Source organism: Halichoerus grypus, chromosome 4, assembly GCF_964656455.1.
Source record: "Halichoerus grypus chromosome 4, mHalGry1.hap1.1, whole genome shotgun sequence".
Classification (NCBI taxonomy): domain Eukaryota; kingdom Metazoa; phylum Chordata; class Mammalia; order Carnivora; family Phocidae; genus Halichoerus; species Halichoerus grypus.
In genome coordinates, this window is record NC_135715.1 from 134,270,223 (window position 1) to 134,293,405 (window position 23,183).

Genomic DNA, 23,183 nt, shown 5'->3' on the forward strand with positions numbered 1-23,183 from the left:
ATTATAGGTGAATGTTTTGTTTATTGGCTATCTTTTATTTCCCAGGGTTTTTTTTTTTCAAAATAAATATTACTTGAGCAATTTTAAAAATTAAAAATACAGAAAGCAAGCAAGAAAAAAAAAACCACCCAGGTTTATACGATAGTGATCCTAACTATCTTATCATCTGGATTCACACACCTTGTCCCTTATTATGTCCCGTCAGAGAGCCTGAGCCAAAAGTATGGGCATAACTTACTGGGGAGCTGGCCCAGAGTCCTCAGTCTTTAGTCTGCCTTTAGACTAGCCTTTAGTCTGCCTCCAGATGGAGAATCTTGTGACCCGCCGAATGGGAGTTGAACTCCAACATGATATCTGAATATGCCACTGACTGCTTGGGACTGCCTTACAACTCCAACCCTGGGTTCCATCCTGAGAGACTGACCTCCTTCCCAGGTATTTGGCAGAAATTTGAAGATTAACGTAACATTTTACTCTTCAGGCAAAGCCTGCATTCCCTCAATCCCCATTCACTAGATGCTCTGTACGGATAGGTGTTTTTGTGATTCATCCCGCAGAACTGACCACCTGGACCTGCATGTACACAGGCAGGCTAAGGAATGTTGTTTGTAAGACTCATGCTGTGTGAATAACCTTAGGAGCCTAATTGTTTAAAATATATTATCTGGGGACATCTGGGTGGCTCAGTCGGTTAAGCGCCTGCCTTCAGCTCAGGTTACTATCCCAGAGTCCTGGGATAGAGCCCCTGCTTTAGCTCCTGGCTCAGCGGGGAGTTTGCTTGAGATTCTCTCTCTCCCTCTGCCCCTCCCCACCCCCACCCCCCGCTTGTGCACTTTCTCTCTCTCTCCCACACTCTCAAATAAATAAATATTTTAAAAAAATAAAATATATTATCTGGCCTCCAGGTCAGAACTGGCCCTTCTGTTGTGGACACCAAAAGCTACAAATCTTGTCTCATGCCCCCTTCTGCTCCAGGCTGGGCTGGGCTCCCCCTGGAATGGAATCCAGAAGGGGAAGCGGACACACATAGCCCAGGCTCCTTTTTTTTTTTAATTTTATTTTATTATGTTAATCACCATACATTACATCATTGGTTTTTGATGTAGTGTTCCATGATTCATTGTTTGCGTATAACACCCAGTGCTCCATTCAATACGTGCCCTCTTTAATACCCATCACCAGGCTAACCCATGCCCCCACCCCCCTCCCCTCTAGAACCCTCAGTTTCTCAGAGTCCATAGTCTCTCATGGTTCATCTCCCCCTCCGATTCCCCCGCTTCATTTTTCCCTTCCGCTATCTTCTTCTTTTTTTAACATATAATGTATTATTTGTTTCAGAGGTACAGGTCTGTGATTCATCAGTCTTACACAATTCACAGCGCTCACCATAGCACACACCCTCCCCAATGTCTATCACCCAGCCACCCCTCCCTCCCACCCCCACCACTCCAGCAACCCTCAGTTTGTTTCCTGAGATTAAGAATTCCTCATATCAGTGAGATCATATGATACATGTCTTTCTCTGACTTACTTCGCTTAGCATAATACCCTCTAGTTCCATCCACGTTGTTGCAAATGATAGCCCAGGCTCCTTAAAAATATAGAAACATAACATGGAAATGCAGCTCCCTCCAAGCTGCATGTAGGCAAACAAATGTTTAATTTCAAACCCTATTACTTGCCCTATAAATATGGCCCTTAGGGAGATGGTCAGCTGGAAGTCTCACCTGAGGGGAGGACACTCCACTCAGGCCTCTCAATCAGGACTCCAGCCTGGCTGTTTGTTTCCACGGGGCTTCCCCAGCTAATGAGGTTGGATATTGTAAGTACCTGATTTGATGTAACTTTGCCTTATTCTCATTTATTGCCTACTATTACCTTCTTCATCTATGTGTAGATTCCTTTTCTCTTCTGTTTCTATTAGGTTTCTATAATAATAATAAAATATTCTTTCCTTTTTGAAACTGAAGCACGACTGTTGTGAATCTTTTGCAGAATACAAGGATGGAAGCTTTAAGAGAGCACTGGTCTTTGTTTTGCTCACTGCTGTGTCCCAAAAGCCTAGAAGAATGCCTGGCACATAGTAGATTCTCAGTACATTTAAATAATTTCTGTGTAGGAAATGGCTTAGTCTTTTACAGACCACACAAAATAACAATCTCTTTATATTCTAGGACAACGATATCTCCTTTGCTTTCTCCCTCATTCTCCATCCACCCTTATCACATCTCCTGGAAGAGAATGCTGATTAGTCAGAAACCTGGACAATGACTGGGCTGAGTTTTCTAGGGATAGAGTGTTCAAAGAAGTTAAAGCTCAGTAAAAGGTCAATTCTTGAGTGAATGGCCTCCCCTCAAGTATCTTCCTTCCACATTCTCTCTCACCCTGTGGCTCCATTCCCCTGCTGCTAGAAGTAGATACTGGATCTACTTTTCCTCCTATCTGAACTGATTACAGGTCCAAGACTCAGGTTTAGTATTTGGAGGGGACTGGGAATTCTATGAGGACAGAAACCTTGTCAATTTCTGCTCTCAGTTATGTTCTCAGCACCTAGCATAGTGCCTGGCCTCTCTCTCTCTCTCTCTCTGTGTCTCTCTTTGTTTCTTTGTCTTTTGTCTCTGTCTCTCTGTCTCTCTCATCTTTCTACAGAGAGAGGTTGTTTTAAATGAATGAATGTGGAAAGATAGAGCTCAAACCATGCTTTGGATAATTTAGGAGAAAGAAGACTTCGACATGATCTAGCTTAGCATATCAGATTACTACTTTGAGGTATGGAGTCAAAAATCAGCTCATTGTAAAATGCCACTTTACCTTCTGTGTGTTGGTCTTTGAACTGGGCATACATTTCCATCAAGAACCTTGAAGTTTTACTGGGTTCTCTGGTCATAATATCATTTAAGAGCCTCAAATCTCATCCTACTTTCCAACATGAGTCAATTTTTAAAAAAAGTTATAGCATTATACAAGAATTATGGTCAGGCTAGATTCTAGCCTTTGAAAAAGCTTACTGATTTGAGATATGGAGCCTTGGAAAATTACAGACCCCTGTCCCTGGCACTAGCTAAGCATCTGAAAGGGTCACAGCTGGCCAGGCTGTGGGTGTTAAATTGTGATTATTTGTAGTGTCCCCCTAAATGTCATGCTCTTATTTCTGACCTTTTCTTTGCACACACTGTTGCTGCAGGTTAGAATCTGTGGCCCCATGAGCCCTCTTCTGCCTGATGACTCCTTCCAGTCTGATTAAGTAGTTACAAATCAGAAGAAGCAACTAAAATTGACTCATGGGTCCTTTGCAAATATAATCATGTTTATTACCACTCTGATCAGTTATACGGTTCTCAGGTCTATAGTAAAATAACTAAGGAAAAGACTGTAAAATGGATTATAAGATTTTTTATGGCCAAATAGCAGTTAATTTGACATATCAAAATAAAAAAATCATCAGGATGATGAGATAATGCTGAGAAAAAAGAGAGTAATGATAAGCATGATAAAAATTGTGCTGAGAGAAAGGAGTTCTTTAATCTTAAATCAGATTCCTTGCGTAATAAGCAATGTGTTCACCCTAAACTATGCTGGAAACAAAGAAATAATATTCCAGCTTCTCCCAGGTTTGGATTCTGTTACATTTTTTTTTTATTTTTTTTTAAAGATTTTTATTTATTGAGAGAGAGCATGAGAGAGAGCATGAGAGAGAGGAGGGTCAGAGAGAGAAGCAGACCCCCTGCTGAGCAGGGAGCCCGATGCGGGACTCGATCCTGGGACTCCAGGATCATGACCTGAGCCGAAGGCAGTCACTTAACCAATTGAGCCACCCAGGCGCCCTGGATTCTGTTACATTTACACTGATCAAAATGTGGGATATTTAAGTAGATTAAGATTTCAAAATCAAGACTCTGCAAAAGAAGGGACAGATGATTTTTAAAAAATTCACTCTGGGGGCGCCTAGGTGGCTCAGTCAGTTAAGCATCTAACTCTTGGTTTTGGCTCAGGTGATGATCTCAGGGTCCTGGGACTGGGTACCACCCTAGCCTCTGTGCTCAGTGAGGAGTCTGCTTGAGATTCGCTCTCCCTCTCCCTCTGCCCCTCTTGCTCATGCTCTCACGATCTCTCTCTATAATAAATAAATAAATCTTCTAAAAAAATAAAAATTCACTCTGTTCCTGGGTGGTTGCTTAACATATATTGAAGAAAAGGATTTTACCCAAATATTAGTTTTATCAAAAAAAATAATTAAACAGAGACATAAACTTAAATAGCTTGCCACTTTCAAAAACTATTTTTGCTTTACTCGTATGGAGCAAATCAACTCCTGCATATGGGAAGAGGAAGTCAGAGTTCTAGGTCCTTGCTACTCAAAAGTGTGGTCCATGGACCAGCTTGTTAGAAATGCAGGACCTCAGGCTCCACTGCAGTCCTACTAAATCAGAATTTGCATTTTAAAAACTTGTAGAGGATTTTTTTTTTTTTAAGATTTTATTTTTTGACAGAGGGAGAGTGAGAGAGAGAACACAAGCAGGGAGAGTGGGAGAGGGAGAAGCAGGCTCCCCACCAAGCAGGGAGCCCGATGCGGGGCTCGATCTTAGGACCCTGGGATCATGACCTGAGCCAAAGGCAGATGCTTAACGACTGAGCCACCCAGGCGCCCAAACTTGTGGAGGATTAATGAGCACATTAAAGTAGCACCTCAAGGAGCCTAGCACCTGGCAATCACAATTTAACACCCACAGCCTGCAAATACTAGTGGGTTAGGGAAAATAAAGGTGCAGTTTTCCCCCCCCGTCCAGATCCTACCCACAGACCCTGACCTAGTTCCAAGCCGTCCTGGCGCAGATTAGCAAACTGCAGCCCAGTTTTGGGCCCCTGTAAATTGTCTGATTGTATGGCAAGCTGGTAGCAGATTGAAGCCCCAGAGCAATGCCTACTTCCTCATTCCAACTGCTTCCTGTTCACTAGGATCTCAAGGATCTAGTCTTGGAGGCAACATATAAATGACAGAGGCCAAGCTAAGTTATTTTTGGAACAAAAATAAAATTTGGACTTATGCCATTTGGTTTTCTCTTTAAAAAGAACTTCTGGGGCGCCTGGGTGGCTCAGTCATTAGGCGTCTGCCTTCAGCTCAGGTCATGATCCCAGCGTCCTGGGATCGAGCCCCGCATCGGGCTCCCTGCTCCGCGGGAGGCCTGCTTCTCCCTCTCGCACTCCAGCTGCTTGTGTTCCCTTTCTCGCTGTGTCTCTCTCTGTCAAATAAATAAATAAAATCTTTAAAAAAAAAAAAAAGAAAAAACTTCTAAGAGGGGCGCCTGGGTGGCTCAGTGGGTTGAGCGTCTGACTTGGTTTTGGCTCAGGTCATGATCTCAAGGTTGTGGGATCCAGAGCCCCCAGTTGAGCCCTGAGTCTGGCTCCACAGTCAGCGGGGAGTCTGCTTGGGATTTTCTCTCTCCCTCTCCCTCTGCCCTCCCCATCCTCCCCCTCCCCCGGGGTTGCTCTCTCTCTCTCTCTCTCTCAAATGGATGAATAAATCTTTTTTTTTTTTTTTTTAAAGAACTTCTAACAGAAATTATAATCTCTTCCCGAGATCCAGTGAGGTCAGTTTAAGCTGTTTGCAGATAAAAGTTATTTAGCCAAATATTTGATCAAGTAAGAGAGTCTCTGTGTTCTACTTTCAGAGTTCTTTTTTGGAAATGCATGATTCCTTCAAACTTCAATAAGATCTTGAGATCCATGAGTCAAAATTCTAGAAATATATTTCTGAGAACTTCTGTCTGTGAACTCCTTTAAAAAAATTGGATAGCTTAACTCCTGTTATTTCAGTGCCAAACAAGGAAGCATCCAATAAAGTTCTCCAAAGGTAAAATGATGTCTGACTACTCATTAATAATAATATAACCCAATTTTTAACATACTTTGATGTCCCACCTAAATAGTCCGATGCATTTATAAAATCTGGTTGAGATGGAAGAAAATCGTTCTAGAACATTCCTTCCCTTGCAAATTCTCTGACTTGATCTTAGGCTCTCCAATCTAACCCTCTAGTCAGGCAGTCCACGAATGTGTTCTTCAATGCCTTTTCTTTGTCAGCAGTTGTCCAAGGCTGTAGTAACTGTATTTTCTTCTTTTCCATATTCTTGATGCTCTGGCATCTGGGGCCCTGTGGACCTGGGGACTGCCCCTCTCAGGAGATAACAGTTTGCCTGCCAGCACACCTCTGATATGTAGAGGTCACACCACTTCAGAGTCCATTCCCCTACCCAGCTTTTATCAAATTCTAGTACTTCCTGGCACCATCCCCTGCCCTAAACAATCCAGGGCCAGGGATGGGACAACTGGGGACCTCCCCTATCAACCAGAATCCACGGAAAGTATTCAGACTATCCAATCCTGAGTCTGTTCCACTTGCTTACCTTGCCTCGCCCATTCCTTCCCTCAAAAACCGCAATAAAGTCTCCAGGCTGCAGTTCCCCTATCCGCCTGCTCATCTGGTTTTGGTGCTTCCCCGGGGGCGCGGTGTGGCCCTGTGGGGCATGCCGTACTTCCAGTGCCTCCTGTTCCCAGGGGACTATGAATATAAAAAAGTAACTTCTTCCTAAATGGCAGTCCTTTTTGTGTGTCTGTGTGTCAAACGCACCCATTCACAACAAAGCTCAGCACAGTTTTAGAACACAGACCCTAAAAGAGCAACAGTAAATAAGGTAGACCAAATCCTCACCTCGAAGTTTATATTTTAATCTAGGGTTTCCAAGTTTGTGTGGGGAGGAGGGCTATAAAGTAAATTGAGCCTGGGTATGACCAGGCCCCATTCTTTTCTTCTTCAACTGGTTATTTCGTGCTAATCTATGGAGTAAAGGTGGCCGATGAGATTTGGGGAATCAGAGAATTGAATCCTATTTCTCTTCTGCCTGGACAAAGGCCAGATTCTGCCCGGATGAGGCTCCACCTACTAAAGTCTGGGCTGAGGAGGTAGGGCCAGAGTAGGATCATTGTAATTTTATTTTGCCAGATGATTAGGAGAAGGCAAGATGATTAGAAAGAGTTACTAATCCCTTTTCCAAGGGCTTCCTGCCTCACCAAACTCCCAAAACTCTCATGGGATGATGATGGAAGCAATTTTAAAAATTAAATGAAGGGTCAGTTAGATCTTACAGAGCAGTATAGAGTGGGCGAACAAAAGTACTGCCTTGATCTGACCAACGCCCCTCCCAACCCTCCAGGGGGAAGAGGCCCTTATTGAGTTAGGCCTTTTGATTGGGCACCTCTTAAGGTGCTTTCCTCACTTCCTCTGTTCTCCCCAGACATCTTCCTCTTCTTGTGTCGGCTTCCCAGGCTGGGGTATCATTCTGTTCCCTCAGGAAAAGAGCTACCTTCTACCTCTCCCCAAACTGGGGTTCTTGAAATGAAGTCTGTCTTTACTTCAGCTCTGCCCTCTTGGGGCAGGTAGATTCTGAGAGCTTCTTGAGCTAGAGAGATAATAGAGGCCGATTCCTCCACCAGTCTCCCTACAGCCAGAGCTGGAGCTAATCTCCTCACCAGTTCCCTTAGAGGAGAAACATCTCAGCAAAGCAGACATTCGTTTTTTTCCACAAAGACAACACAGTCTAGCCTCACATGGGGAAGTATATTCCTCTCATTAACATGGGTTTTTGTTCTTTTCAAAGTCATAATCCTTGCTTTATTTCTCTAAGGAGCCTTTGACCACTGCCTGAGCTTGGTTTACATCATGGGTCAGGGTATCAGCTGTGAGTCACTGAGACAGCTTTCTGATCCCCAAATCTCTTGTCTAATAGAAGGGAGAACAGGAAGATGTTTGAGCTCATTCCTCCTGCTTGTGGTTTTTTTCTTGTTTCATATATTCCTCCTTTCATAATATGTCCTAAGAAGGCATAGACAATTAGGTGGAGCTAGGGGAACAGTAGTATTGGGTGAGATAAGTTTTCTACTTGTCTGTCAGGGTCCTGGAGGAAACAGCTGGTTTGCTTCAAACCAGCTGTTTGAAGATAATGTAATAAAGGGAGTATTTACAGAGGTGCAAACAGACTTAAGAAAACCCAACAAGGAACGGTGAAGACAAGGGACAAGCAACACGTGGGCCTGTATAAACAAGTGGGCATGGTGTTACCTGACCCTGGGAGAGTCACAGCTGTGGAAGAGGGCTCACTCAAACATTGTTGTGGCAAAGGAATGCAACCACTGCAAAAACCATGGCCTGGGAAGGAGGCAGGGAGAGATAAAAAGGTTGACCTCTCTTTCTTCCTGCCCTCTAATCTCCTTCTTCAGCACGTTGGCCAAAGCCCATTGGAAGCCAATGGGCAAGGAGCCTGCCAGGGCAGAAGGCAAGACAAAGGATAGAGAATGGAGGGACAAACAGAGTAACCAACACACAGTCAGTATTTGAAAATTTAAATAATGGTCCACTTATCTCACAAAGCAAACCACTAGGCACAACTTACACTTTACATTAGAATAGCGGACTAATGTATGCACCAAAAGAAATGCAACAATACCTCATGGAAGTTCAATAGATAAATGGCATTTAGGACACCTCGTTCCTAATCTCATGGTGAGTGGGGATTGGATTTTCTTTCCCTGTCCCTTCAGGTCCTATCTCCTTACTCTGCATTCTGTGTCTGCCAGGGACAAAACAAAACAAATCTATGCCAACATGTGCATGCTTGAAGCATCACAGGTTTTTAGGAAGGCTATCCTCTGGTGTTCATTGCCCCACCCCACCCCCCATTTTCCCCCACAAACATCAGGAATCCCTTTGATAGCATTGCTGACAGATTATCTAGTCTGACTTTGGTGACAAATTGTTTACCATCTCCCAAAGGAAACTTCTAGTATTGAACAACTCTTGTTTAAAAAAGTTGTTAAAACTAAGCCACAACAATATTTATTAAAAATGTTCCTCTTTCAAGTGACAAGTTTTATCAGTTAGGTCCTTAAAGGATGTTAAGAAACAAATGGAGACCAGGCTTGAAAATTACCTGAGCAGACAAAACCAGTTTAGTCATACAAGCAAAGCTTAATTTAGCTCATTTTGTAAGATTAATTTGACAAAGGTCATTTCTGGCTTATGCCTCTGGAAACCATAACCAAAACTTGGACTGTTTCTCAGGATTGATAGGAAATAACCACTAATCAATTCCCTTTTATGAAAATCTAATATTAAAACCAATCACTATGAGGGGCGCCTGGGTGGCTCAGTAGTTAAGTGTCTGCCTTTGTCTCAGATCATGATCCCAGCATCCTGGGATCGAGCCCCACGTCAGGCTTCTTGCTCGGCTCCCTCTCCCTGCCTCTCCCCCTGCTTGTGCTCTCTCTCTCTGTCAGATAAATAAATTTAAAAATCTTAAAAAAAAAAAATCACTGTGCAAAATGAATAGTCACTGCTTTCTCACCACATAAGCTGCTTTATAACAATATACCTGTACCCTTGAACCTCATTCCATGTTTTGGTTTGAATGCTCCTGGTTTGCAAACTGTCTTTTTGCTGTGTGCACAATAAATAAACTTTTACTAATGACTACTTCCATGATTCACTGGTTTTCTATTCTTTCTGAACTTTTTACAAGAACAACTTAAAAGTTGAAATCCTCTCAGTTTAGCTTGTTAAATTCAAGATAATTCAACACCATCTGTACCATTTGGCCATGTTTTCATTCTCCTGAGATGTTTTGTTAAATGGAATCTGGAATCCCAGAGATTCTTATTTGCTGCTTCTGTGGAGCTAAATAAACTCAGGAGTGGAGGACAGGTATTAAGGAGGTGAAGAAGTTAACTGGGGACAAGGAATAGCTACTTTAAGGGAGAAGAATAGGGACACAATGACATTGTTAAAGAATTACTAGTTGAAGATCACAAAGGAGGAGAAACAGTAGAAAATTAAACAGGGTAAATTTGCAGCACTCAGGAACCAAAAAAGTAAAAAAGTAAAACTGGAAGATTCGGTTATAGTTTCTGTTCATTCCTACGGGTTTACTTGTACCCTTTTCCACCCTGCTCTATGTCCTGGAAGGCTGAGCTATATAGACTACATCAACTACCCTCTGGCTTCTGATAAGCGTCAGCCATCTGGGACCCTGCACAGGAGATTGGAGGGAAAGAGAGTAAGACAGGAATATTCATCCTGCCTCTCATTCTTCCTCCCTGTGAGGTCGCTGCAGTCTGGCTGCAGCCCCAACTCAAGGCCAGAACCTCAGTCAGACTGCCCTCTTTACACAGTTCTCTCTCTCCAGATTCCAGTAACCCTCTTCCCTTCAGGCCTGGGCACTGCCAAACCCTTGTGGTTTCCTACACCCTGCCCACAACTTTGCAAATAGTCCTGTTCATTATTAAATTGCCCAATTGGAATGTGCCATCTATTTCTGGCCAGGACCCTTAACACTCAGTCCGATTCATTTGAGTAACTACTATATGCCAAGGAAGAATAAAATGATAAATCAGTTAATACTCTCAAGGGGGCAGTCTGGGGAGTGGAGACAGCCACAGGAACAGAAGATTATATCACAGCTTGATAAAAATGAAGCAGAGAGGCATTGGATGGGGAGGTGGGTGAGTGGAGGCATAAAACAGAGGCAAGGGCAGATTCAGAGATGATGTCTTGGTGGAGATGGGGTCAGGAAAATTCAGAGGCAAGGATGTGAGTAGAGGGGTCAGGAGCTAGGTGAGAAGTTTACAGCCATGAAAATCAGGGCCTGTCAGGGTGTGAAAGGATGAGAGTGGAGGGTGAGGCTCGGCCAGACCATAGAAAGCCTTGTACTGCGGGGAGGGGTCCTTCTTTTCCATGTGCTTATTCTCCCTCTCCTTCTCTCTCCGCCAAGGGAAAAATAATGACACAGATGAAGTCTGCAGCTTCCTACTCTTAACCCTTAATCCTGCCCTACTATCAGGGCTTGACACCTACTTCCTTGGCTTAAAACCGGTATTTTCTGTTCAGAATCACTTCCATACACCACCTGCACATCCGAAGGTCTTTCAAAATGGCAACAAGACAATATGGTGCGCCGGTCCTTGGAGATGAGCTACAGGAGAGGGCTAGAAGTGAACGTTCCCAAACGCATTCTAGATGCCCTAACAGCCAGAGCCACGTTTTCTTTAACAGCAACAGACAACAGTCTAATGGAGAAGGGTAACAGTAATGCTGGAAAGAGGGCAGAGAGTGAAGCTTCACTTCACCAAAGTGGGGCTTTGGTCCAAATTAGTTTGTGTAGGTGGGCACTTTTAAAATCCATTATTTAGGGGCGCCTGGGTGGCTCAGTTGGTTAGGCGACTGCCTTCGGCTCAGGTCATGATCCTGGAGTCCCGGGATGGAGTCCGCATTGGGCTCCCTGCTCAGCGGGGAGCCTGCTTCTCCCTCTGACCCTCCCCCCTCTCATGTACTCTCTCTCTCTCTCATTCTAGCTCCCTCACATAAATAAATAAATAAATCTTTTTAAAAAATCCATTATTTATCACACTATATAGGCAAATCTGGGGTCCAGGAGATGTCTGTCTTTCCTCTCTAAAGCACAAACTGCAAGGAGTTTCCTTGCCGGGTAGGGCCTCTTTGGCACCTTCCTGGCAGGGATTGAAGACTGCCAATCCTCAGGGTTGGGACTCAGGAGGCTCCGTTAATCAAAATCAACACACAATCCCGTCCTCTGCCTTCATTATCCCACAAATAAGTAAAGACACGGGTGGAGTTCAAAGCAAGCGGTGGGTATGGAATCCAACTCTCGTTCTGAACAACAAACTGGATCGGTTACCGGATGCCGGGCCAGGGGGCGGCCCCGAGCTTCCAGCCGACTGGCGAGGAAGCCCCTCCTCCCGGGCGGAGGCAGCTCCCAGGAGTCGAAGCCCGCGTCCCGCCCCGGAGCCAGAGCCCTGAGGCCGCCGCCGCCGCCTGGCAGAGTTCGTGGGGCTGTCGCGGCGCGGAGTATGGGGCTCTGATGGCCATGAACGGCTACAAGGGCTTTCTGGGGCTGCTGGTGTCGGCGCTGCTCGTCGGCTTCCTGTCCGTGATCTTCACCCTCATCTGGGTCCTCCACTACCGGGAGGGACTCGGCTGGGATGGGACCACGCTCGAGTTTAACTGGCACCCGGTGCTCATGGTCACTGGCTTCGTCTTCATCCAGGGCATCGGTACTGGGCACCTCCTGGGAGGCAGCGGGGAGGGACGCGCCGGCCGGGGACCCGGACTGATCGCTCTCAGCCGAGTGGGGCCGACGTGGGCGAGCGAGGGGACGAGAGGGGCGCGCGAGGCGCGCGGGGCGGGGAGCCCAGACGGCGGAGCGCGGCGGCGGGACGGAGTCGGGGGCCGCGGGCGCGCAGACCCGTGACTCGGCCGACGTGGGCTAGCGGGCAGTGGCGGCCTTGGGGCGGCGCGCTGGGCCGGGGGATCGCCGCCAGACGCCTCGGGGCGGCGGCGGGGGGAGCGGCGAGCACCGCTGCAGCCGGGCGGGTGGCCCGCTACGCCGGCCCCACTTGGTTAACTCTTTGCTGCGAGTGGCCGGGGCGCACTTGAGGCACTCCGGACACCAGAAGCCGGAACGGAGGAGGAAGGCTGCAGTGCAGTGCGTCCCTAGCCCCTTAGCCCCGAAAATCGCCCCCTGTGGACGGAGCCTGCGCAATCACTGGCGCAGAGAGGCTCTTTAGGCGAGGCCTTTCTCTGAACTTTCTTCAGAGCTGCAGATTAGGAGAGAAAGGCAACGGGGAAAACGGTGGGGCGAGAATTTGTTCCTGTCCCAGCCTCAGTCCTGAGTGAAGGGGCCGCTCAGCCGGTGGCCAGGGTGAGTAAAGCATCAGCTCTTGTTTCACTCCTCCTAGAGCGTTCAGTTCAGTCCAGCCTCCAGGACTCAAAAGGGTGTTAGGCTTCCCTGCCTGGTCATTGGACAGACTTTAGCCCAACTTGTTTTTGTGGCTGGCGACCAGCGAAATTTCCCCGGCGGGCCTTCCTGTTGGGCGCTGGCCCCTGCGTCGGCCCGAGATGTCAGGTGGGGCCTGCGGCCCTCTGGCTCCCAGCAGAGCTTGTGCTTGAGACATCCCTGGGGTTTGCTGTGTCCACGTTTGGCCCGGACAAGCCAGCTCCGGGCCTGCACTCTCCGGGATGAGGCTGACCGGGAGGGAGGGTTCGGTTGATGGCAGATTTTGTTTTTGTTTTGGGATATAATCGACGTATAGCATTATATGTTTCATGTGTATAACATGTGTATTATATATATATATAGGATTTATAAATCGAAATGGTCACCACAGTAACTCTAATTAACATCCACCAGCTCACATAGCTACACATTTTTTTTCTTGTGATGAGAACTTTGGAGATGTACACTCTTAGCAATCTTTAAGTTCTACTTTATTAGCGACGGCTCAAATATACAGTATAATATTATTAATGTAGTCACCATGCTGTACCTTACATCCCCAGGAATTATTTTTTTACTGGAAGCTTGTACCTCTTGACCGTTTTCACACATTTTTGTCTGTGGGCCCCCTCCCCCCCAATCTATGGCAGGTTTGTTTTTTTTTTAAGATTTTATTTATTTATTTGACAGAGAGCACAAGTAGGCAGCGTGGCAGGCAGAGGGAGAGGGAGAAGCAGGCTCCCCGCTGAGCAGGGAGCCCGATGCGGGGCTCGATGCGGGGCTCGATGCGGGGCTCGATCCCAGGACTCTGGGATCATGACCCGAGCCGAAGGCAGACGCTTAATGACTGAGCCACCCAGGCGCCCCTATGGCAGTTTTTATTGTGGTTGTGTAGTGCTGCTAAGTGTCCAGTTTCCTTCCTCTGCTGTTGAGCTGGAGGAAGCTCTAGCTAGTGGCGCAAGCGCCATTTATTTGTAGCCACTTTTCAAAAAGTGAAGTCAAGGCCTGGCAGATAAAGTATTTAGAAGGCGGTAGAAAGCGGTGGGGGGGGAGGGGCTCAGAAAATAATGGAGAGAAGCATGAAGGCTTCAGAAAGAGGTCCCCACCGGCTGAAACCTCTAAGCCTTGTCTCTGAGCAGGTCGCCTTTTCTCCACCAATATCTGGCTCTCCAAAACAAACAAGGGAACAAAAGAGCTCCGGCCTCGTTCCCAAAGAAAAGATTTTTGTTTCCATGTAAAGCGTGTTTGGCAGCCTTCAGCAGGTGTGGCCAGCATCCTCCCACCCTGGGATACAGGGGCAGGCGTTGCTCGTGCTTAGTTCACCTGGGGTGCGATGGGCATGGGGGTGTGAGGGCCATCAGCCAGCCAAGTTATTTTGTTATGTAAGTCCCAGTTATTTTGCCACTGACCGAAAATGAGAAAAACATATTCAAGTTCCAAAGTCGCTGTCACCAGAAATGCTCTTTCCCTCGTGGTGGAGCCCTTAAGTGTGGCCAGAGCTGTCAACATCTTCTGTTTGCTCACAATAGTAGAAACAGTCTCTTCATCTCTCCCAACCAGCACTTCAGAGCCGCTCTTACTTTCCAGAGTCTTCTCATAATTGTGAGAGTAAGGGAAACACAGATGATATTAGTTGTTTCCTGACTGACTGACCAAAGAGGAGACAGTCACAAAACGGTCACTAACGTTTATTGAGTGCTTTCTGTATGCCCACTAAGTGCGTTCTTTCACAGGTATTTAAGAATAAACCAAGGCTATTATTGCTATAAACAATATACTTCCCCGTCCCCTTCCAGTGGACCTGAGCAGGAACTGTCTATCTACATGAGGACACCATCTGGTGGCCCTGAAACGGTGCCCTCACTACATCCCATCACCAGGGAGACAGGCAACAGATGATTATTGAAAATAAAATTTTAGTTGGAAACTATTTGGGAATGGTTCTATTTTCACATATGGACACAGCCTGACTGGAACTGGGGAGATCTTCTCTTTTTGGTTTCTTTTCACGGTCTTGAGAGGAGCTCTGAAAAACATCTCAGGCCATCTGGCCTGTTTTTTCATAATGTGACTCCTAAAAGTAAATGTGGTCCGGAAGATATTTGGAATAAAATAAACTAATAAAATCCTTATAACTTAAAAAAAAAAAAATAAATAAACCAAGGCACTGAGCAATTAAGTACCTTACCCATGGAAGTAGTATGTTTTCAGTGGCCTTGTTTTCAAGGTTCATTTCTCTGCCTTTATGGCAATATGCTTACTTTCCGCAAAATATCCTTAAGAGAAGCAAAAAGCTTCATCTAAAATACACCTTGAAATTCTTTATTCGTGTTAGAGTCCATTAGAGTTTTCCTAAAAGGATTTCTAGTTTCTCTAAACTTTGGGCTTTTCTTAATCTGTTCATACTCACTTTTGGGCAAAAACATGTAAATGGAGGGGCACCTGGGTGGTCAGCCCATTAAGCGTCCGACTCTTGATTACGGCTCAGGTTGTGATCTCAGGGTTGTAACATCAAGCCCCACGTAGGGGAGCCTGCTTAAGATTCTCCTCTTGGCTTATTCGTTAAGTGTCTGCCTTCCCCTCAGGTCATGATCTCAGGGTCCTGGGATCGAGCCCCGCATCGGGCTCCCTGCTCCGCGGGAAGCCTGCTTCTCCCTCTCCTACTCCGCCTGCTTGTGTTCCTTCTCTTGCTGTGTCTCTCTGTAAAATAAATAAATAAAATCTTAAAAAAAAAAAAAAAAAACACCAAAAACATGTAAATGAATATTTTGGAAATTTTCATCTGTTGCTTTTTATGCAAACCTTGTTTTCTTAAAGCTTAGTTATGGTATTTGTATTAGTTTTGGAATGTTTGTCCTGTCAACATTCTCCATCCTGTTTATTGTTTGGATTCCAGACTTGCAAAGCACTTTAATCAGATAATGCATTTAATTGACATAAACATAAGCTTTTTCCTACAGACAGGCACACGCATAGTAGTCCTGAGTTTTTACAAATCTCTGTGGGCCAGCACCTTCTCAGGTCCCGCAGCAGGAAGGCACCAGGAGGGAAGCACGCATTACAGACTAGCCATGTTAAAACGGGCTTTTTTACTGTGTGTAATTGTTTCAGGAAAGAAATTTTTAGGTTTTGCTGTTTCAGATCTCTAGTAATGAACAGGATGCAATTGAGTTTGTGATGCACAAATATTTAGAGATGAAGAAGGGAAGGCTAAATTAGTTATTACTCTAGGCATAAAATGCCTTACAAATACAATACACAAACAGTAAACAGTACTTAAAACCATTTGAGAACAAGTGGGAGTCTTGTGAAACACCTTTGAGCAGTAAGCTCTGGAGTAAGCCTAAAAATTACAAATTAAATGTCCGTGTGTGTATGGGGGCACACAGACACCTGCACACACAGTCCAGATAAATTTTGGGAAATACATGTATTCTAAAATGGAGCAGAGCACACGATAGGATATCTAAAACTGAAATAAAATTTTAAACGAGTGGAATATCTAGTAAACGTGAATGAGGAAGAGTTTCAAGGAGAACTTTAGAAGAGGCTTTGTGCTTTTCTGAAAGGAATGTTTCCCAAGAAGTAAGTTCACTGCCAGGAAATCAGAGAAAGAGCCCTTGAAAAAAAGGCTACAGAAAAGATTGAAACAAATAAACCCCCTCAAAATGGCAGTTGACCTTTTAAAAGGTCCAGCAAGGTGGAATGTGTTATTTGGTAAAAGGTAGAAAATTCAAGTATATAAATTTGGTGAATAGAAGTCTCAGCAATTCTATACTCCTTCCTTTTCTACATGTAGAACTCTATTTACTGTATACACTGGAGGGAGAGAAATTGAATCGTCTAATGATCTCAAGTTGGCTTTGTGAGAGAATATAACTACATTTCAGTAACATTTAAAAGACTAAGAAAAAGAAATTGAGTGGTTCTTAAAAGGCAGTTGGCATATCCTATTAATGCATCTAAAAGTGACCACATTCCAAGTCCACTTAAGTGTATTTGAAAAGGCTCTTGGGGTAGAGCATGGCAAAGAAGACAGTGGAGAAAGTGCCCCAGATACCTACTCCAAAACCAGCCGTGGGGGCACCACTGATAATAAAACCTACCAATTTTAAGGAAAGGAAGGTTTTCACAAAGCATAAGGACCCAATTCAAGGCAACCCAAGACACATTTTTTGTTATAAATAAATGCACGCAGATCTCTTTGTAATGTAACTAATAAAAATATTTTAGAAATTATTATTTTGCTCACTGTTGTATATCTGGCACCTAAAAAAACACCTGGAACTAGCAGATGGTAGGCGAATAAATCGTTATTGAATGAAGGAGTGATTAGTTCTGTACCATCATTAAATTGTTAGTAACAAAATGCACTTTTACTCATCTGTGATGATAATGATAGCATCTAAAGTAAAAGTGCCCTCCCTTCCCCCTCAGTGATTATCCTGTTTAGCCAGTTTGGCAGCACTGATTTATTAGGGAAGAATGGGCATCATATTATATTGGAAATGCATCTTTACTCTAAAGGCCTCAGGCACATTCGAATGTTGCTGCCCAAGTACGAACTGTGCCTTCTCTTGCTTACATAAAGATATCAATTCTCCCTTTTTCCTTCTGCATCATTCACTTTCTCCCCACCGTTGGCTTATTTCCAACATGTTGTAATTTCTGTCGTCTTAAAACCAACCACACTCTTAACGTCCCCCCTTCAGCTACTGTTTCAGTTCTCTGCTTGCCTTACCACAGAACTTTTTGGAAATTTTTGTCAACACCTGAAGTATTGACAAAAAAGTATCTCCAATTCCTCTCCCTCATTCTCTCTTGAACCCCCTCCAGTCAGGCTTTCACTCCACTGCTCCACCAAAATTGCTCTTTTTTTTTTATTAATTTTTTAAAAGATTTTATTATTTATTCGTCAGAAAGATAGAGAGAGAGCACAAGCAGGGTGAGCAGGAGAGGGAGAAGCAGGCTCCCCACTGAGCAGGGAGCCCCATGTCGGACTCGATTCCAGGACACTTTGATTGTGACCTGAGCCGAAGGCAGACGCTTAACCATCTGAGCCACCAGGCGTCCCCAGAATTGCTCTTACCATAGTTACCAGTGGCAAGCACGGAGCGAATTCCAGTGGTCTATTCTCAGCCCTCCATCTTGCCTGATCAGAAAGTAGCATTTGGTGTAACTGACCTCCCTGGGACACTTCCTTCACTTGGCTTCTAAGACACCCGGTGCTCTTGGCTCTACTCTCTTCACTGGCTGTGCCTTTCAGTGTCCTTTGCTGGTTCCTCTTCATCTCCCTGATCCTTTAAATTTACAGTGCCCAAAGCTCAGTCTTCTGACCACTTCTCCTTTCTTGAGGCACTCATACCCTTGGTGATCTCATCCAGTCTCGTGGCTTTAAACACTATCTATTTGCTGAATCTGATATTTATGTCTTTGGCGTGGACCTCTCCCCAGAACTCCAGACCCACATATCCATCTGTCTACTCAGACTCTCTGTTTGGATGTCAAATAGACATGTCCGAACCTCAACTCTCCATCTTCTTCACACCTCCAAAACCACTTGTCATACAGGTTCCCTGTCTCAGTAAATGGTAGTTTCATCCTTTTTGGACATTCATACAGTCATCCTGGATTCCTCTTTTCCTATCATACTTCTCATCCAATCCTTTAGAAAATTATATATACCCCAAACTCAAAATACAGTGTTATCCAGACTCTGACCATTGACTATTTTAGTTATTTATTCATTCATTGTCTGTCTTCTACTAGAATGTAAACTCCCTTCTCTGTTTTCTTCGCTGCTATATCCATGTGTGTAGAATGTTACCGAACATATAATCAGCATTCGATAAATATTAATGAAATGAAATTAATGAAAGTTTGGCCAGTCCTCTAAACCAGGGACCATACCGACAAGGATGGCTTATGAAGTAAATAGGAGAAGTGGTGTAGCACCCACCAGTGTCATCCTGTGTTCAACTAAACATTCAGATACACAAGGCTGCCAAGACCATACTGGGCACCAGCGGACTCAGAAGGATATAGGACAGGAACCAGAGCTTCCTGCCAGGGCAGTGTTTGCTGTTCTTTTTCAACGGGCAACCTTTCTGCAATAGTTCACATAGCAACCATATATCCCTCCCTAAACCAGCCTCTCTCCAGGTGACAGTTCAGACATCAAGAGACAAGATCTGATTGGTGGGATCAGAGCTTAAGGTCCTCATGCCCCACAGGAGCCAGGACCTTTTGTAATGCTCTACAGACCTGGTCTCCAGTGTCCCTGCAGGGGATATTCAGTGAGTTGAACAGTAGCCCCCAAAAAGACATGTCCAACTCCTAATCTTACAGACCTGTGAATGTGACCGTAGTGTCTTTGCAGATGTAAAGTTAAGGATCTTAAGATGAGATCATCCCGATTTAGAGTGGGGCCTCAATCCAATGACTTGTGACTTTATAAAAGAAAAGACATGAAACACAGACACAGAGAGGGGAAGGCAATGTGAAGATGGTGGCAGAGATTGGAATGATGCGTCTACAAGCCAAGGAACACCAAGAGTTGCCAGCAGCAACCAGAAGCTAGCAGAGAAGTATGGACTGGATTCTGCCTCAAAGCCTCCAGAAGGAACCAGTCCTGCCAACACCTTGATTTTGGACTTCTGGCCTTCAGAACTGTGGGAGAATACATTTCTGTTGTTTGAAGCCACTCAGTTTTTGGTAATTTGTTATGGTAGACCTATGAAACCAACACAGGATATAACAGTTATCATTGCACTCTGGGAAGCCCAAAGATTGGCAGTCTTATTAGGTATTTATAGATTTTTCATTGTTTCTCCCCGTTCATCGGGGGGTTATTTTCATTATAAATGGTGTTGCCTAATAACATTAGTGTCAAGCCACTGGTGTGTCTTTATTAGGACAGTTAACCAAAGGTCAGATCCTCATGCAGCAGAAGGGAGGTGCCTTTTGTGTGTGTGTGTTGAGGGCGGAGGGGGGATTGTAAAGAATTGGAGAGGGCCTACTTTGGACAAAATAGGAAACCTCTTAGCTGCAGCGAATTGTGGCTGTATGGGGATGCCAGCCCAAAGTGGCTAGGGCTTCCCATTATCCCAGAGAATCCAGATTTTTAAAAAACTGGTTCAATCTAAAACCAGCCACAGAACCAGAACAAAACCCCCGAACATGGTGCTGATCAAACAAAACACATCTATGGACCAAATCCAGTCCATACCTTCCAGTTTACAAGTGACTTCTGCTAGAGCTTTCTATCTTGACTTTGTGGAATTTAAAATTTTTCCCTTAAAAAGTAGAACAATCTTCTCTTTTAAGAAATTAGACCAGAAATCTTTATTTAACTACTTTTCTTCCTGTAGAAACTTTCTTAAAAGGCCAAAATAGGCTTTGAAATAACTGTACAGACTTGGGCTGTACTTTTCTAAGTTCATTCATTCATTCAGTTTTCATATATCATCCTATTTAATTAGCATACATTTATTAAGCACTTACTGTATGTCAGACACTGTGTAAAACAAATGAGTAAAATGTAGCCTTGCCTATAAGTTGTTCCCATTTGAGTTTGTTACAGCTGAGTTATGGTTTTCTTTTAGAAAACCTGAGCCCTAAGTATTTAAAGCTGGCTAGGATTTGAAGTTCAGTGCCTAATTTTAGAGATCAAATGCCTGACCAGGGTCAGACAAAGAGGTGATGTCAGAACCAGTTATAATATTTGTAATCTGTTATAATATTGATATGAGGCATAAGAAAATATAGCTGATGTTTCTAACAATGCAGGATTTCTGGATATTTATACATGTCTAGCAATTAATCGAATTTTTCTCTCTTCACACACTATTTGGTACCATCTAGCTGCCTTTGTGATAATTTCAGTCACTTCAAAGAGATGCTTAAGTGCCAGGATACTAAAACAAATCTTCCAAATCATCCAAATCCCTTCCTGCATTTTGATTCTTTAAAGGTTTTCAGTTACATGATATTCATGTGGTGAGACAGTTTGAATACACAGGCATGTTTCAAAACTTAAGATTCTTCTTCTTTTTTTTTTTTTTCCAGGGGCAGGTAGATTTTATTGGACTGGGATACACCGGGGACCCTCGCCCATGGCAGAGAGTGGGGGTCAGATTGAAGATAAAAATCCGATGGTCACTTGTGGTAGAACCACAAATTCTGACTGTGCTGGATGAAGGGGAGCAGAGGACCAGGTTGGCTGGTCGCTGCCAAGCCCGACTTTCCTGTTGGCCTACCGGGAGGCGGGCGCTCAGGGGGGTCGCAGCGGGCGGTGCCAGGGGGGAAGCCCGCCCGCGTCGCTGCTGCCCGGTTCTCGGCGTGCCGGGTTCACGGCGTCCCCGGCCATCCAGCCCCGGGTGCTCCGCGAGCGCAGTGCGGGCGGCCTGAACTCTCAGGCCGCGGTGTTTCAGAGTTCAGTCTCTTTGAGAGCCACTGCAGGAATCTTTCCAAGATTATTTTAAAAGGGTTCTCTGCTTTTACCTTTAAACTTGAGGTCTTCGGGCGCCTGGGTGGTTCAGTCCTTAAGCGTCTGCTTTCGGCGTGGGTCATGATCTCAGTGTCCTGGGATAGAGTCCCACGTCGGGCTCCGTGCTCAGCGGGGTCTGCTTCTCCCTCTCCCTCTGCCACTCACCCTGCTTGTGCTCTCTCTCTCTGTCAAATAATCTTTAAAAAAAATAAAAATAAACTTGAGGTCTTTGGATACAGTCTGGTACATTTTTGGGTGCACGGAGAAATGAGTTGATAATATTGCTGAGAACGTATACTGAGGATGTCAAAATAATACTTTATTCAAAGAGTTAAAAGTGTAATGGGTACCCCATATTTAAGTAGAATTTATAAGTGTCTTAAAATTACAGTGTACTTCAAACAATAACTTACTGTTTTGGGGGGTTCACTTAAAGCTTATGTAAAGCTGTTTAGTGGGCACAAGTGTAGAGTACCTTGTTCCTTACTTGAAAGGACCATTCGGTCTTATATGAGCTAACCCTTGGATCAGCAGTACAGATTGTCTTGAGTTTTTGATTCGTGCATTTTAAAAGAGGATCTGCTCATTTGCTGGGGTCTGCTCATTTGCTGGGGAATACTGAATAAATTACTGTACTTTATTAAATTTATTTATTCAACATACACTTAATGAGTTCCCCCTGTGTGCCAGGCTGTGTGCTAAATGCTGAGATATGGCAAGGAACAAAATAGACATGCTCCTACCTTCATGAATCATAAGATTTAAACACAGAAGGACTAGAGTCAAATTGTTTTCTATGTTTGGGGACATTTCTCCTTCCAAGTGCCCCTCTCTCCACATACCCTTTGACAGATTCTAAATTTGCATTGCCTGCATGTAGACAAACCTGCATATAGATAGTTCTGTAATGGTATATGGATCGAAAGCTGGTGTCAAACTAGAGATTACATCTTAGTACATATTTTCACATATTCCTGAACTGATTAGGCAGTGGGGAGCTGAGAAATTTTCTAATAAATAAATTCAAGTTACTGTATTTTCACTTTCATTTGTCCAAAAAATAATTAAACACGGGTGTTGATTTCCTTTTTCCTTTTCTTTCTTTCTTTCTTTTCTTTCTTTCTTTCTTTCTTTCTTTCTTTCTTTCTTTCTTTCTTTCTTTTTCTTTCTTTCTTTCTTTCTTTCTTTCTTTCTTTCTTTCTTTCTTTCTTTCTTTCTTTCTTTCTTTCTTTCTCTTTCTTTTTTCTTCCTTGCTTTCTTTTTAAGTTTATCACAACAGCATATTCCACTACCAATATTTTTTCTTTTATAAAGATTTAACATGTATTTCTCGATATATGTGTTCATGTTTTCCTTCATTTTCTGGGGGAAAATGGTCTTGCCAACTAGGGCCTCTAACAGAAAACCCTTGTTTCAGTTACAAGTAGCTGTTTGATGCCATTTCCCCTCCTCATGGGCTCATGAGACCTTTTTCTTCCTTCTCGCTGAACCTCAGGAATGGTGTCTAGGTAAATGCCAAGCCAAAGAAGCAAGAAATATTTAAATTCCGCTCTCCACGCAGTTTTTATAGCTGTTGAGAGTAGCTTCTTGTTTAAGAAATGTGGTTTGATTTGTTAAGATTGCCCTTTTCTCCTGAAGTCCACCATAGTTTGGTTACTTATACATTTTTAAAAACATGTAAACACCGTATGCAAATGCAGCATTTTGCAGTTATCCTTCATTTACCTAGAGAGCATTCTGATGATAGTCAACTATGTAGCAGAACTTCTATATAGCCAGGATAGGCAGAAAACTCCGTGCCTCACTCACATGAGAGCCTCTCCAATTTCCACAGGCTGCCTACTTAGTAGAGA

The 23,183-nt window shown here is 44.2% G+C and overlaps 1 protein-coding gene across 1 annotated transcript in view; it reads left to right on the forward strand.

Moving 5' to 3' along the window:
- Positions 1 to 11,834: 11,834 nt before the first annotated feature.
- The window catches only part of CYBRD1 (cytochrome b reductase 1), a 33,939-nt gene continuing 22,590 nt past the window's right edge, over positions 11,835 to 23,183 (forward strand). The window contains exon 1 of the mRNA XM_036067323.2: positions 11,835 to 12,120. Within this exon, the coding sequence (XP_035923216.1) occupies positions 11,928 to 12,120 (193 nt within the window). The 5' untranslated portion in view covers positions 11,835 to 11,927. The remainder of the gene's footprint in view (positions 12,121 to 23,183) is intronic.